Here is a 13,938-nt window from a genome sequence, read left to right on the forward strand (position 1 = left end):
CTATTTTAGTGGCCTATGGTACCTTACCTAACCTTGCTTTAGAGAAAGGAAATAGGCCTATGCACAGCCAGTTTTGTCTGAAATCTTTCAGCTGGTTGAAATGAATGTTTCAGATGTTCCAAGAGGCACAGAGACTCAATACATTCGAGATAATCTTGTGTGGGCCTGGGAAAATACAGGCTTCCTCACAACATTGTGCGGAATTCTGTGCCAAAGTATGTTCAGAGATCAGTGCTGTAATTTATTACCCGGTAAACACGTGGGAATACTATTTCAGCGCCATAAAATAAGCAACGCCACTCCACGTACATCTCGCGATAGGACGATGCTCCCTCCATGCTTGTCTATGGTGAGAGTTTTCCTGGTCTCGCGTGATGTCTAAAGTTTCCCACGCCTGTTGTTGTGGCGTCTGCCCTTTTCTCTCACTTTCTCTAGCTACCCGCCGCCTCCCCCTCCTTTCTTTACTCCTCTCCCGCCCCCTTTCTCTCAATCTCCCTAGTCCCTGCATCGCCAGTCTGCTTCTGTTGTCTCGACGGATTGTTGGTCTGGGGAGAAAGGATATCGCGAGTGTTGGAGTTTTGGTGAGAGTTTGTGGAAGATGGCGCCTGTTGTGACAGGGTAAGTCTGAGATTCAGGTCTGGTGGTTGTAGCTACTGGAGTTAAAGTGAATTTAAGTTTTTGAAAGATAATTGGTCGCTTCTGTTCGAGCATAGATATCCGAGCAAATTTGGATGTTTGTGGCCATTTGTTTTCAGTTGGGGAAAGCATTTTCTTTGTCTAAATGTATTGTGTGTGTGTATTCCTTTGACTACTTCAATGTACTGACTGTTGCTGCACCGCGGTGCAGTGTTGTGGGGGTCGAGCTAGCGCGCTACTGCTAGCTTTCAGAGGTCCTTTTTCAACACCAGACAACGACACGAGTACAGTCAGTGTGGGTTGAGAAAAAAAATGAACGGTCATTTTTGTCTATGTTTAGATAATATTATTCAACTATATAGCCCACGATATTTATGTATTCACCTTATAACCATGTTGCAATGTAATATACAGTTCCACGGTCTGAAACACGTTGTGGCTTTGCCTTTGTCAAGCAAGGCATCGTTTTCTGTCTGAGTCTAACGTTAGATTGCGTTCGAATCTCGTCTCTGTGTTGTTAACTGGCTAACTAACTGGATATTTCTCTATCGATTGTTGGCAAATACATTTGCGGACGTCTGAGTACTGTAAGCAAAGTTTTGCCATACGTAAATGTACTGAAATATAAAGTGGTGTTTACAAAACAGCCCCGTGCTTTTCCGTGCGCGGTGCAGACAAATTATACTGAGGACATAATTTAGCTAACCCTCTAAAAACGAACTCCAAGACAAAGAACAAAAGCATGACGTGAGGATTTGTACAATTTGTATACATGTCATTTTTTCTCTCTTTATCTGTCTATAAACGTCAGATAGCCAGCGCGAGCCACTGAAATACAAAACTCAACAAGAATATGCGTAACAAGAATAGGCGTGAAATTTGATGCCTCTATCCATCGTTGGTTCGCTACTTTATGAAATAGCGAGGTTCTAGCAAGTTACTGTTGCTATTTCACTAGGTTGAAGCTACTCACATTAATTAAAGTCAATCCAAAAAATGCAGCTAACTAATCTGTTTAAATACCCTTTGTTTTTGCTGCTGGTGGCAAAGATCTAAATTATCCTCAGACTTTCTACCTCAATATTCGTCAATTCCATGGGCTTAGCCCAATTTCATTGATTGTAGCTAATTGTGCAATTGGGAGATAAGAGATGTGTGGTAATTATTTGAAGGAAAAAAGATAGGCTAAATGAAGCCCATTTAATTTATCTGTCACTAGACTTTATAATTGCCTGGGAAATAGTAAAGTCATCATAGCTTGCCTAATGTCTACTATTCTATAGCCACATTTTCAATGCTCTTATGATGCAGTAAGTAGTATTGTTACTATTATATATTGTAAACTAGTAGCAAAATAGCATCTGCATTATCTATCTGGTCTATGGATATCTCTCCCATTCCCAAAACAGTCCTGCAATTTCGATGATTTGCGTGCATGTTAGCCAAACACACATATTTTTTTTTGGTACTCTGGAGTCAGTAATCCCCACAGATAGCTCAGTGGGTGACAGACATTAGCTGGGCTTTTTGGAGGAGAAGTGTGTGGAGGTGGAGGGGGAGGGGTCGAGGTCGAGGGTAGGTAATGTGTGTGCTCATTTGGGGCTTTCCAGCAGACCTGAGCTGATTTCTGTTTGGAGAGGGAGTGAGGGCAGGCGGGTCTGGGTGGCTGGCCACCTGTCCAGATATCTACTCGAGCTGTGTGCTTTCTTTTTGCAGGGGATGGGGGGGTGAGACTAGAGGTTTAACAGAATTAGAGTGCCATAAGGGATCTTTATTAGCATGTGTCCGGGCACGACCGCGTCAATGGCTGGAGGCTAGGGAGGAAGAGAGATAAAGAGAGGGAGCGACAGAGAGAGAGAGAGAGAGCACACATCCCAGCCGGCCAGTCCACAGCCCAGTGCCTCCACAATCCCGCTCAGGGTCAGGTCTGACAGCCATTGCCCCCTCTGAGAGTTGGCAGGGAGTTGTGGTTGAGGCAGGGCGCACTGGTGCAGAGATGAGAGGGCAGTACTCTGAACTAGGTAGTAGGGCACACCGTAGCATAACATTTTGCAATGGGAAAGAAAAATCTGTGTTCTTGTTGGACAAATTCAAGTAGTATCTGTTTGAGTTTGTGAGCAATTTTAAATGTGTCAAAATGAACACATTGTAGAGGCTTGCTGAAATTGCTTGATAAGATTGACTGTCTGTCTCTGGCTTAAGTCTGTTAAAATGGTTGTATGTCTGAGCTCTTTCTTGCCCTTTTAGCTCCGTTTAGCCTAAATAGTGTCGTGGCATTTTACGTGATCTCTTCTTTTCATAAGAGAAATAGTGGAGCATTCAGTCAATGGATGTCTCTTCAGTGCAAAAAAAATAAAACAAAAAACAACAAGGAAAGGATCCATAGTTTTGTCTAACATAATAAATAAAAAAACATCAACAGGAATTCATATTTGAGCTGTGTCACAGAGCAGTGATAAGACTAGCCAACCTACAGCCTACCATATCTCCACGACACAGCTCTCTGAATGTTAGAAAAACAGGAATAAGATAGATTATACAGCAACACTATCTTTCCCCCTCAGAAAGTGTGCCTGATACCAGTGAGCCTATTAGCCCTAGCTGAAAGAAAACTGCTGTTCCCGGGGAGACAATCTGGGCATCACCTGGGATGATAAAAGCATGAATCACTTATTTCAACACAATGCTGCCTCTACTTGCCCCCCGGGTAACGCTATTTGATATAACTTTTCTCTTCTTATTTTTGCCCTCCCACTTTTAACCATCTACCCAAAGGTGTACGGCGGGACGACTCAGTCGAGACAAAGCCAGGCCTCTTTTCGCCCGTGTAATTACACTATTAAGCCTGCCTGTGAGGGACAGAGGCGTGCACAGTTGCGTGTGTTTAGTTAGGGAGTGTGTTGTATAAGTGTACGTGTGAGCAACTGTGTGTACCCTTGAGCAAGGCACTTAACCCTAATTGCGCCTGTAAGTTGCTCTGGATAAGAGCGTCTACCAAATTACTAAAATGTAAATGTACATTTACGTGCATTTGGTGTGTGTGAGTTCCCTGGAAACAGGAGTTGAGGTGTGTGTGTCAGGGCCGGGACGATACCAGTATGGCGATACTCATTAGTATCGTGGCAAGGAAACAAAACATGAAGCGGATTTAACTTCTTTAGGAAAACAACCTTAATGTTGGAAACAAACATCATTATGTTTTAGTGCTGACCGATTAACCAAAATGTCGGTTATTTTTCGCTTTTTAAACAACTAATTGACAGACATCAGTTCAATTATTTGATTTCCATTTTGTTCGTTTTTTCTTCTGTGAGTTCGATGTGCAGTTTCTGTAGAGATAAATCAAATCAAGCCTGAACTGTGCGATGTAGTAGGGAGTTGTAGTTTCCAACAGGCCAATATTCTACATAGTTTAGCACAGAAAACGTGTTAATGAACTACAATGACCATAATCCATTGCGCGCCTGCTTAAACTTGTCTGTGCGGAGCAAACACGGAGACTGAGAGAAGAGAGAATGCATGATCGAGAGGGATAAAAAGCAGTTGCTTCGCGAGCCTGAAAATACATGATCTAAGTGATTGATAGTTGGTATTCAGCAGTTGTAAAAGTATGCCTTATTTACTTTGAAGAACTACTAAAATTGTGATTTTGTCATAGGCAACAGCTAAATAGAGATGAGATGATGACTTGGAATGAAATAATAATAGTCATCAAATAAAACAAAAATATTTTATTAAAGTAAAATAATATGAATAAACGATGGTTAGTAAGTGATAAGCCGTAATGTGCAGTCATTAGACTTTTATTAATTATTGTATTCTGTGTTACAGCATTCAACCTACAGTGCCTTGCAAAAGTATTCATCCCCCTTGGCGTTTTTCCTATTTTGTTGCATTACAACCTGTAATTTCAATTGATTTTAATTTGGAGTTCATGTAATGGACATACACAAAATAGTCCAAATTGGTGAAGTGAAATGGGCTCTATGGAAGAATGGCCAGAAAAAAGCCATTGCTTAAAGAAAAGAATAAGCACACAGGTTTGGTGTTTGCCAAAAGGCATGAGGGCGACTCCCCAAACATATGGAAGAAGGAACTCTGGTCAGATGAGACAAAAATTTAGCTTTTTGGCAATCAAGGAAAACGCTATATCTGGCACAACCCAACACCTTCTCATCACCCCGAGAACACCATGAAGCATGGTGGTGGCTGCATCATGCTGTGGGGAAGTTTTTCATCAGCAGGGACTGGGAAACTGGTCAGAAATGAAGGAATGATGGATGGCGCTAAATACAGAGAAATTCTTGAGGGAAACCTGTTTCAGTCTTCCAGAGATTTGAGACTGGGACGGAGGTTCACCTTCCAGCAGGACAACTACCCTAAGCATATTGCTAAAGCAACACTCGAGTGGTTTAAGGGGAAACATTTAAATGTCTTGGAATGGCCTAGTCAAAGCCCAGACCTCAATCCAATTGAGAATATGTGGTATGACTTAAAGATTGCTGTACACCAGCAGAACCCATTCAATTTGAAGGAGCTGGAGCAGTTTTGCCTTGAAGAATGGGCAAAAATCCCAGTGGCTAGATGTGCCAAGTTTATAGAGACATACCCCAAGAGACTTGCAGCTGTAATTGCTGCAAAAGGTGGCTCTACAAAGTATTGACTTTGGGGGGGTGAGTAGTTCTGTTTTTTTGTCTTATTTCTTGTTTGTTTCACAATAAAAATGATTTTGCATCTTCAAAGTGGTAGGCATGTTGTGTAAATCAAATGATACAAACCCCCCCAAAATCCATTTTAATTCCAGGTTGTAAGGCAACAAAATAGGAAAAATGCCAAGGGGGTGAATACTTTCGCAAGCCACTGTACATAATGCATTTAATGTTGGAAAAGAATATCGAAATCGGAAATAACATTTTTATTTATTTTTATAATCGAACCGAAACCAAACCAACCTCAAAAAGCACTAATTGCGTTAATCAAAAATTGCACTATTATGTTATCATCCAGAGACACATGCATTTATTTTCCAAGCTATAGCACACAATATTTTACATACAGCAGGTATTTAAAGGACCAAAGAGTTTCGGTCTACTTCGTGTTTTCATTTTTGCCATGGAAAAAGTATTGTGATACCGGTATCGTCACAGCACTAGAGTGTGTGTGTGTTTTTGTGTGTGTAGAGGGGAAGCAGTCCCCAGGGTCCTCTTCTCTTCCCCGTTCCCCCATTATGAAAGGAGAGGTTCAGAGAGAGAGAGAGAGGAGCAGATGTGGAAGCAGTGATCTTTTTGGTGGCAGAGGGCTGGGGTAGAGTTAAAAGGGTCTGCCGATTCATTCCCCCCGACACACTCATACACACACTCCCCGCCTCACCACCTCCTGTACCTGAGCCGAGGCATTGACGGATAGGTTAATGATGGAGGAGATACAAACTTGTAAAAACCCGATCTTTGTGTCACCTCAGGACTTGAGAGCTATGGTGTTACTGAAGAGACGTGCCCTACATTTAGACACAGTGAAACGTCTTCAAAGTCGGGGGAAGATTTTTGAAATGGAAGCCAATGAAGAACGTGCAGTTTGCCTCACCTGTAGGTTTTACCCTGTCAAAGTTTATAGGTTGATTTGAAAAGGGGCTATGACTTCATTTCAGTGCGATATTCTCCAGAGTGGCACAGTGGTCTAAGTCACTGCATCACAGTGCTAGCTGTGCCACTAGAGATCCTGGTTCGAATCCAGGCTCTGTCGTAGCCGGCCGCAACCGGGAGAGCCATGGGGCGGCACACAATTGGCCCAGCGTTGTCCAGGGTAGGGGAGGGAATGGCCGGCAGGGATGGAGCTCAGTTGGTAGAGCATGGCGTTTGCAACGCCAGGGTTGTGGGTTCGTATCCCATGGGGGCCAGTATAAAAAATAATGTATGCACTCACTAACTGTAAGTCGCTCGTCTGCTAAATGACGTAAATGTAATATTCCCTGAAGCCTCTTGGCCACCATGGACCAGTCAGGTTGGACTCAACTTGTTGGATGGCGTTATGACATGCTTCCCTACCACGCTACCTATTTTTTTTCTCTGTCTCACCCTCTCTCTCGCGCTCTCTGAACCACAGGAGAAACACAGGGGATGAAAAGGCAATTTTTTTTGTAATTTGGCTTGGCACTCCCCAGACTTGGTCCTCCGCCACATGCTATTGTGTATGGAAGAGGCAAGGGTTTTTTCAATGTGAATAATCCCAAGCCACGGAATATCACATTTTTAAAAACATAAGTGGTTTTCTTTATTGGTCATGTATTTGATTCAACTTTTCTCGTGGGCGGTGCATTTCCTAATTCTCAAAAGCCTGAGGGCCAGAGTTCTATGTTATTCCCTTACCGTCACCAGGCAATGATTGGATTCTTTGTACGAAAGAGCCCCCTCTCTAAACCCAAGTGAAAACGCATTATTTGCTTCATGAGCTTGGAATGTATTCAAAACAACCTTTCACTTTATGTCTGGGGCTAAAAACGTGTTATTATTGTTTCAAGAAGGACGAGACCGAAGAATTCTTGATGCAAATAAGCCAGTGTGGTTTTGAAAACACAATCACATCGAAGCCCAAGTTCCCTGTGTTGTTGTTGGCCTTGGCATTCCAGGTTTTTTCTGGATCAAAAGAGGGCTTAGGTGGTGGACGTGGCAGGGGGTGTGGTAATGGGCATGGTCGGCCCATCACCACGGCTGAATTTTAAAGACATTTTTAGAGGCCCCTGTCTTGGTGGTGTAGAGACTTTTTTTGAATATTTAAACTAATTTCCTGCAATTCTACACATTCTGCCATGGCTAATGCTGTGCTCTTTTGCTCAAACATAATAACAAAATCAATACTGCTAAATTAATTGGGTCCATCTTGCGAACATAAGCAACCATTTATACACTGCTCAAAAAAATAAAGGGAATACTTAAACAACACATCCTAGATCTGAATGATTCTTTACATAGTTGAATGTGCTGACAACAAAATCGCACAAAAATTATCAATGGAAATCAAATGTATCATCCCATGGAGGTCTGGATTTGGAGTCACCCTCAAAATTAAAGTGGAAAACCACACTACAGGCTGATCCAACTTTGATGTAATGTCCTTAAAACAAGTCAAAATGAGGCTCAGTAGTGTGTGTGGCCTCCACGTGCCTGTATGACCTCCCTACAACGCCTGGGCATGCTCCTGATGAGGTGGCGGATGGTCTCCTGAGGGATCTCCTCCCAGACCTGGACTAAAGCATTCGCCAACTCCTGGACAGTCTGTGGTGCAACGTGGCGTTGGTGGATGGAGCGAGACATGATGTCCCAGATGTGCTCAATTGCATTCAGGTCTGGGGAACGGGCGGGCCAGTCGATAGCATCAATGCCTTCCTCTTGCAGGAACTGCTGACACACTCCAGCCACATGAGGTTTAGCATTGTCTTGCTTTAGGAGGAACCCAGGGCCAACCGCACCAGCATATGGTCTCACAAGGGGTCTGAGGATCTCATCTCGGTACCTAATGGCAGTCAGGCTACCTCTGGCGAGCACATGGAGGGCTGTGTGGCCCCCCAAAGAAATGCCACCCCACACCATGACTGACCCACCGCCAAACCGGTCATGCTGGAGGATGTTGCAGGCAGCAGAACGTTCTCCACGGCGTCTCCAGACTCTGTCACGTCTGTCACATGTGCTCAGTGTGAACCTGCTTTCATCTGTGAAGAGCACAGGGCGCCAGTGGCGAATTTGCCAATCTTGGTGTTGTCTGGCAAATGCCAAACGACCTGCACGGTGTTGGGCTGTAAGCACAACCCCCACCTGTGGACGTCGGGCCCTCATACCACCCTCATGGAGTCTGTTTCTGACCGTTTGAGCAGACACATGCACATTTGTGGCCTGCTGGAGGTCATTTTTCAGGGCTCTGGCAGTGCTCCTCCTGCTCCTTGCACAAAGGCGGAGGTAGAGGTCCTGCTGCTGGGTTGTTGCCCTCCTACGGCCTCCTCCACGTCTCCTGATGTACTGGCCTGTCTCCTGGTAGCGCCTCCATGCTCTGGACACTACGCTGACAGACACAGCAAACCTTCTTGCCACAGCTCGCATTGATGTCCCATCCTGGATGAGCTGCACTACCTGAGCCACTTGTGTGGGTTGTAGACTCCGTCTCATGCTATCACTAGAGTGAAAGCACCGCCAGCATTCAAAAGTGATTAAAACATCAGCCAGGAAGCATAGGAACTGAGAAGTGGTCTGTGGTCACCACCTGCAGAACCCCTTCTTTATTGGGGGTGTCTTGCTAATTGCCTATAATTTCCACCTGTTGTCTATTCCATTTGCACAACAGCATGTGAACTGTATTGTCAATCAGTGTTGCTTCCTAAGTGGACAGTTTGATTTCACAGAAGTGTGATTGACTTGGAGTTACATTGTGTTGTTTAAGTGTTCCCATAATTTTTTTGAGCAGTTTATTTAAACAGGTTCTCCGCCACAAAATGTGTGTCAGCAAACTTGCACGTGACAGAACGCTAAATTGTAGTTGGTCCCATCAGAAAACATGCCACACGTTAGCCTTATGCTAACCTCAACAGGTGGCACTGATTATATTCTGGCACAAATTATTAATCAGCCTATCAAAGATCTTAGACTATATATCCACCAACCATTGGCATTTCTTCAAATAGGTCAACCTTGGCCTCTAGAGGGATATTTTAAACCTACAAATTCAAGGTTGACTTTTGTTCTGTTGGTCCGTAACAAAATGTTGTGCCAATATTGCATTGATGCATCCTTGACAAGGTTACTGGCTACTACTAACGTTAGATAAAATTTTCATGTTTTTGCATATATGACAAAATCTCACATTTTTGTTGATCTGTTTTACACACATCCATATGCTTTTATAGAAAAAATATAAATAATGTCTTTAGTTTATCGTACATCATAAAAAAAATTGATTTGTCAAATAGCAGTCATGTAGGCGATCATCGCTTCAAGGTGGCACAAACTGCGAAAGCGGTTGACTCTAAATTCATGGTGCACTTTAATCGTTGGTTCGAGCCCCACTCACATCAAGCTTTTTTGTTGAGGAAAAAACTGTTCACTGCCTGTCCTTGATACTTACGTTTTACATTTTAGTCATTTAGCAGACGCTCTTATCCAGAGCGACTTACAGTTAGTGAGTGCATACATTTTCAAAACGCATGTCACGAAGTGGATGATTATAGTAATGCATAGCCTATAAAAAGTTGTAGGCCTGCATAAGAATATACTAATAGAGTACCACAGTATGAGTCATAATACCCATAAAACCTAGCTGTCAAACAGGGTAATTCATTTTTCCCATAGAGGATTTTAGAAACACTTAAAATAAGGGCTCTGTTTCCTGTAGGCTTACCCTGGCGTGACGTTTTGATAACCGTGTAAATCTCTCTAGGACAAGATGACTTTTATCAATATATTTGCCTGTATTTACACCCCCCCCAACAATTACAGTGGGGAAAAAAAGTATTTAGTCAGCCACCAATTGTGCAAGTTCTCCCACTTAAAAAGATGAGAGAGGCCTGTAATTTTCATCATAGGTACACGTCAACTATGACAGACAAAAATAGAAAAAAAAATCCAGAAAATCACATTGTAGGATTTTTAATGAATTTATTGGCATATGATGGTGGAAAATAAGTATTTGGTCAATAACAAAAGTTTCTCAATACTTTGTTATATACCCTTTGTTGGCAATGACACAGGTCAAACGTTTTCTGTAAGTCTTCACAAGGTTTTCACACACTGTTGCTGGTATTTTGGCCCATTCCTCCACGCAGATCTCCTCTAGAGCAGTGATGTTTTGGGGCTGTCGCTGGGCAACACAGACTTTCAACTCCCTCCAAATATTTTCTATGGGGTTGAGATCTGGAGACTGGCTAGGCCACTCCAGGACCTTGAAATGCTTCTTACGAAGCCACTCCTTCGTTGCCCGGGCGGTGTGTTTGGGATCATTGTCATGCTGAAAGACCCAGCCACGTTTCATCTTCAATGCCCTTGCTGATGGAAGGAGGGTTTCACTCAAAATCTCACGATACATGGCCCCATTCATTCTTTCCTTTACACGGATCAGTCGTCCTGGTCCCTTTGCAGAAAAACAGCCCCAAAGCATGATGTTTCCAACCCCATGCTTCACAGTAGGTATGGTGTTCTTTGGATGCAACTCAGCATTCTTTGTCCTCCAAACATGACGAGTTGAGTTTTTACCAAAAAGTTATATTTTGGTTTCATCTGACCATATGACATTCTCCCAATCCTCTTCTGGATCATCCAAATGCACTTCAGACGGGCCTGGACATGTACTGGCTTAAGCAGGGGGACACGTCTCGCACTGCAGGATTTGAGTCCCTGGCGGCGTAGTGTGTTACTGATGGTTGGCTTTGTTACTTTGGTCCCAGCTCTCAGCAGGTCATTCACTAGGTCCCCCCGTGTGGTTCTGGGATTTTTGCTCACCGTTCTTGTGATCATTTTGACCCCCACGGGGTGAGATCTTGCATGGAGCCCCAGATCGAGGGAGATTATCAGTGGTCTTGTATGTCTTCCATTTCCTAATAATTGCTCCCACAGTTGATTTCTTCAAACCAAGCTGCTTACCTGTTGCAGATTCAGTCTTCCCAGCCTGGTGCAGGTCTACAATTTTGTTTTTGGTGTCCTTTGACAGCTCTTTGGTCTTGGCCATTGTGAAGTTTGGAGTGTGACTGTTTGAGGTTGTGGACAGGTGTCTTTTATACTGATAACAAGTTCAAACAGGTGCCATTAATACAGGTAACGAGTGGAGGACAGAGGAGCCTCTTAAAGAAGAAGTTACAGGTCTGTGAGAGCCAGAAATCTTGCTTGTTTGTAGGTGACCAAATACTTATTTTCCACCATAATTTGCAAATAAATTCATTAAAAATCCTACAATGGGATTTTCTGGATTTTTTTTTCTCAATTTGTCTGTCATAGTTGACGTGTACCTATGATGAAAATTACAGGCCTCTCTCATCTTTTTAAGTGGGAGAACTTGCACAATTGGTGGCTGACTAAATACTTTTTTGCCCCACTGTAAATGCTAATTGCTGATATGCATTATGTGCCGGAAAACCTGTTTAAATTTTAATGGTTGCAAGTATGGACCAACTGTCTAGCTTTTATTTTGTTGATTTGTTAGTTCTCAAAGATTATATTATTTAAAAAATATATAGGTCAATTATCTTTTCTACATACTTTATATCTGGTTTTATTCGTTTAAGTTTACACTGAAAGCGTTTTTACAACCCCGAAAATGTCCTACCAAGGATTTCAATGGCAGAAAAATCCCTTGCATTGATCATCTACTCTACAAGAGAGCACAGAAAGTACTGTTTTGCAGTGCCCCGTCTCTCCTCTTAGCCTAGCGAGTTTCCTCACTCCTCCACCTTCCCCTTCTTGTCCCGTTGCTGTTGGTAATGATTACAGCATTGTCAAGGGAACCAGACGTGTTTCTACCGGCGTCAGCGTTTTCCGACCCACCGTCACGTTTCAGGATGTTTCATTCAGAAAACACGTAGTGATCCCCCTGTCTGTCTGTTGCTTGTTTGATTTAATTCAACCTCCTCTCCAACCACCCCAGAATCATGCCATGTTTTGCAATCTTTTACAGCACACAGAGAAAAACAGTGTTGAATTTAGCTTGAATGGTATTGACGGTTTGGTGTTTTTTTGCTCCAGTGTGTTTCTTGTGAAAAGAGTGGGGGCAGGACTCCCCGGGTGAGAATAGGAGATTTGTTTTTTGGAAAAATATTATTTTAATAGTGGGGAAAGAGTTCTGCCAAGCAGTGGTTTATTAGACCTGAATAATTGCTTGAAGCTACCAAGAGACCCTAGCAGGAGAGCGTCCGTTTAGAAAGAAATCCTTCGTTCTCCGATGTTTTTGGCCTCAGAAAAATGGCTTCTTGTTGTTTGTATGTGTTCTTTTTGGACCTCAATGGATTTTTGAATGTGATTGATAGTTTACTAACCACCAGACTCTTCAGTTTGTCAAAAGTCTGGATCTTTTCGGACTGGTGTTTTTGAATCCGAACTGGAGGCATCTTTAGCCTTTGGGAGTCTGTTTCCTTTCCTAGGCGTTAGAGTTCACATGAGGGTTGGTTGAGATGGGAGTGTTATATGCCAGCAGCATACCACCCTGCATCCCACTGCTGGCTTGCGTCTAAAGCTAAGCAGGGTTTGTCCTGGTCAGTCCCACGATGGGAGACCAGAGTCTGCTGGAAGTGGTGTTGGAGGGCCAGTAGTCTTTCCTCTGGTCTAAAAAAATATCCCAAATACCCCAGGGCAATGATTGGGGATATTTCACTGTGTATGGTGACGTCTTTCGGATGGGACGTTAAACGGGTGTCCTGACTCTGTGGTCACTAAAGATCCTATGGCACTTATTGTAAGAGTAGGGGTGTTAACCTCGGTGTCCCCCCTCCTCTCCCCGGTAACTATTCCCCAGGTCATTGCTGTTAATGATTTAAAAAAGGGGGGAAAGCCCTGTCAACATCCCCAACTTCCACGCTTGCCCATCTGAGGAACAAGGAGTGGCATTTGGCAAGAAACCACCTCAGTGACAGATGAACCATATCAGAGACACATTGGTATAGCCTACACCATGCTATGATGCTAGTACCACCACAAAATTAGCAAGACAATTTCGATGTCTGCAACACAACCATGGCTAGGAGAAGATTGAGAACCTACTACTACAACTACCAAGTTAATGATTCTGTCTTTCACCAGTCTTGGCTTTCACATTCACTGCTCCCTCTGTCACACACACAGCCTGACACTTCCATTGTATTGTCCCAAGGGCTCCACTGCGGCCAGGCAAGTGACGATAGCATCCAGGGAGAAAGAGAGGCTACCTCCCTTTGCATAGGGAGGGAGGGAGGGTGGGAGAGGCAGAGAGAGACAGAAAGAGAAGTGGAGGTGAAGCCCCTTGGAGTCAGAGATGGTGAGAGACACCAGCAACATACAGAGTTGATTTTAGAAAGCAGGGTCCCTCCCCTTGTCTTCCAGTTAAAAACACCACGTCTGTCCAGACTAAAGAGGAAAGACAGAGACTTGATAAAGGGGAACTGGATAGCAGGAACGAACCCTTATTATTCCTCCTCCTACCATGACAATAACAACACAGAAACCAGACAGTGGGCCGGAGGTGACAAACTCAGTGCCGGGCGCCGCATCGCTAACACACACACAGCAGCCTGCAGATGAACACACGTTGGCTAAAGGTTGCTAAGGTTTCTCATAATCTCTGACTTGTCTTTCTCGCCTC

General features: G+C 43.5%; 1 protein-coding gene across 1 annotated transcript in view; it reads left to right on the forward strand.

Moving 5' to 3' along the window:
• The first annotated feature begins 492 nt into the window (after window positions 1–492).
• The window catches only part of LOC121554122 (recombining binding protein suppressor of hairless), a 76,780-nt gene continuing 63,334 nt past the window's right edge, over window positions 493–13,938 (forward strand). The window contains exon 1 of the mRNA XM_041867563.2: window positions 493–618. Within this exon, the coding sequence (XP_041723497.1) occupies window positions 599–618 (20 nt within the window). The 5' untranslated portion in view covers window positions 493–598. The remainder of the gene's footprint in view (window positions 619–13,938) is intronic.

The sequence above is a fragment of the Coregonus clupeaformis genome, chromosome 39 (assembly GCF_020615455.1).
Source record: "Coregonus clupeaformis isolate EN_2021a chromosome 39, ASM2061545v1, whole genome shotgun sequence".
In the NCBI taxonomy this organism is placed as follows: domain Eukaryota; kingdom Metazoa; phylum Chordata; class Actinopteri; order Salmoniformes; family Salmonidae; genus Coregonus; species Coregonus clupeaformis.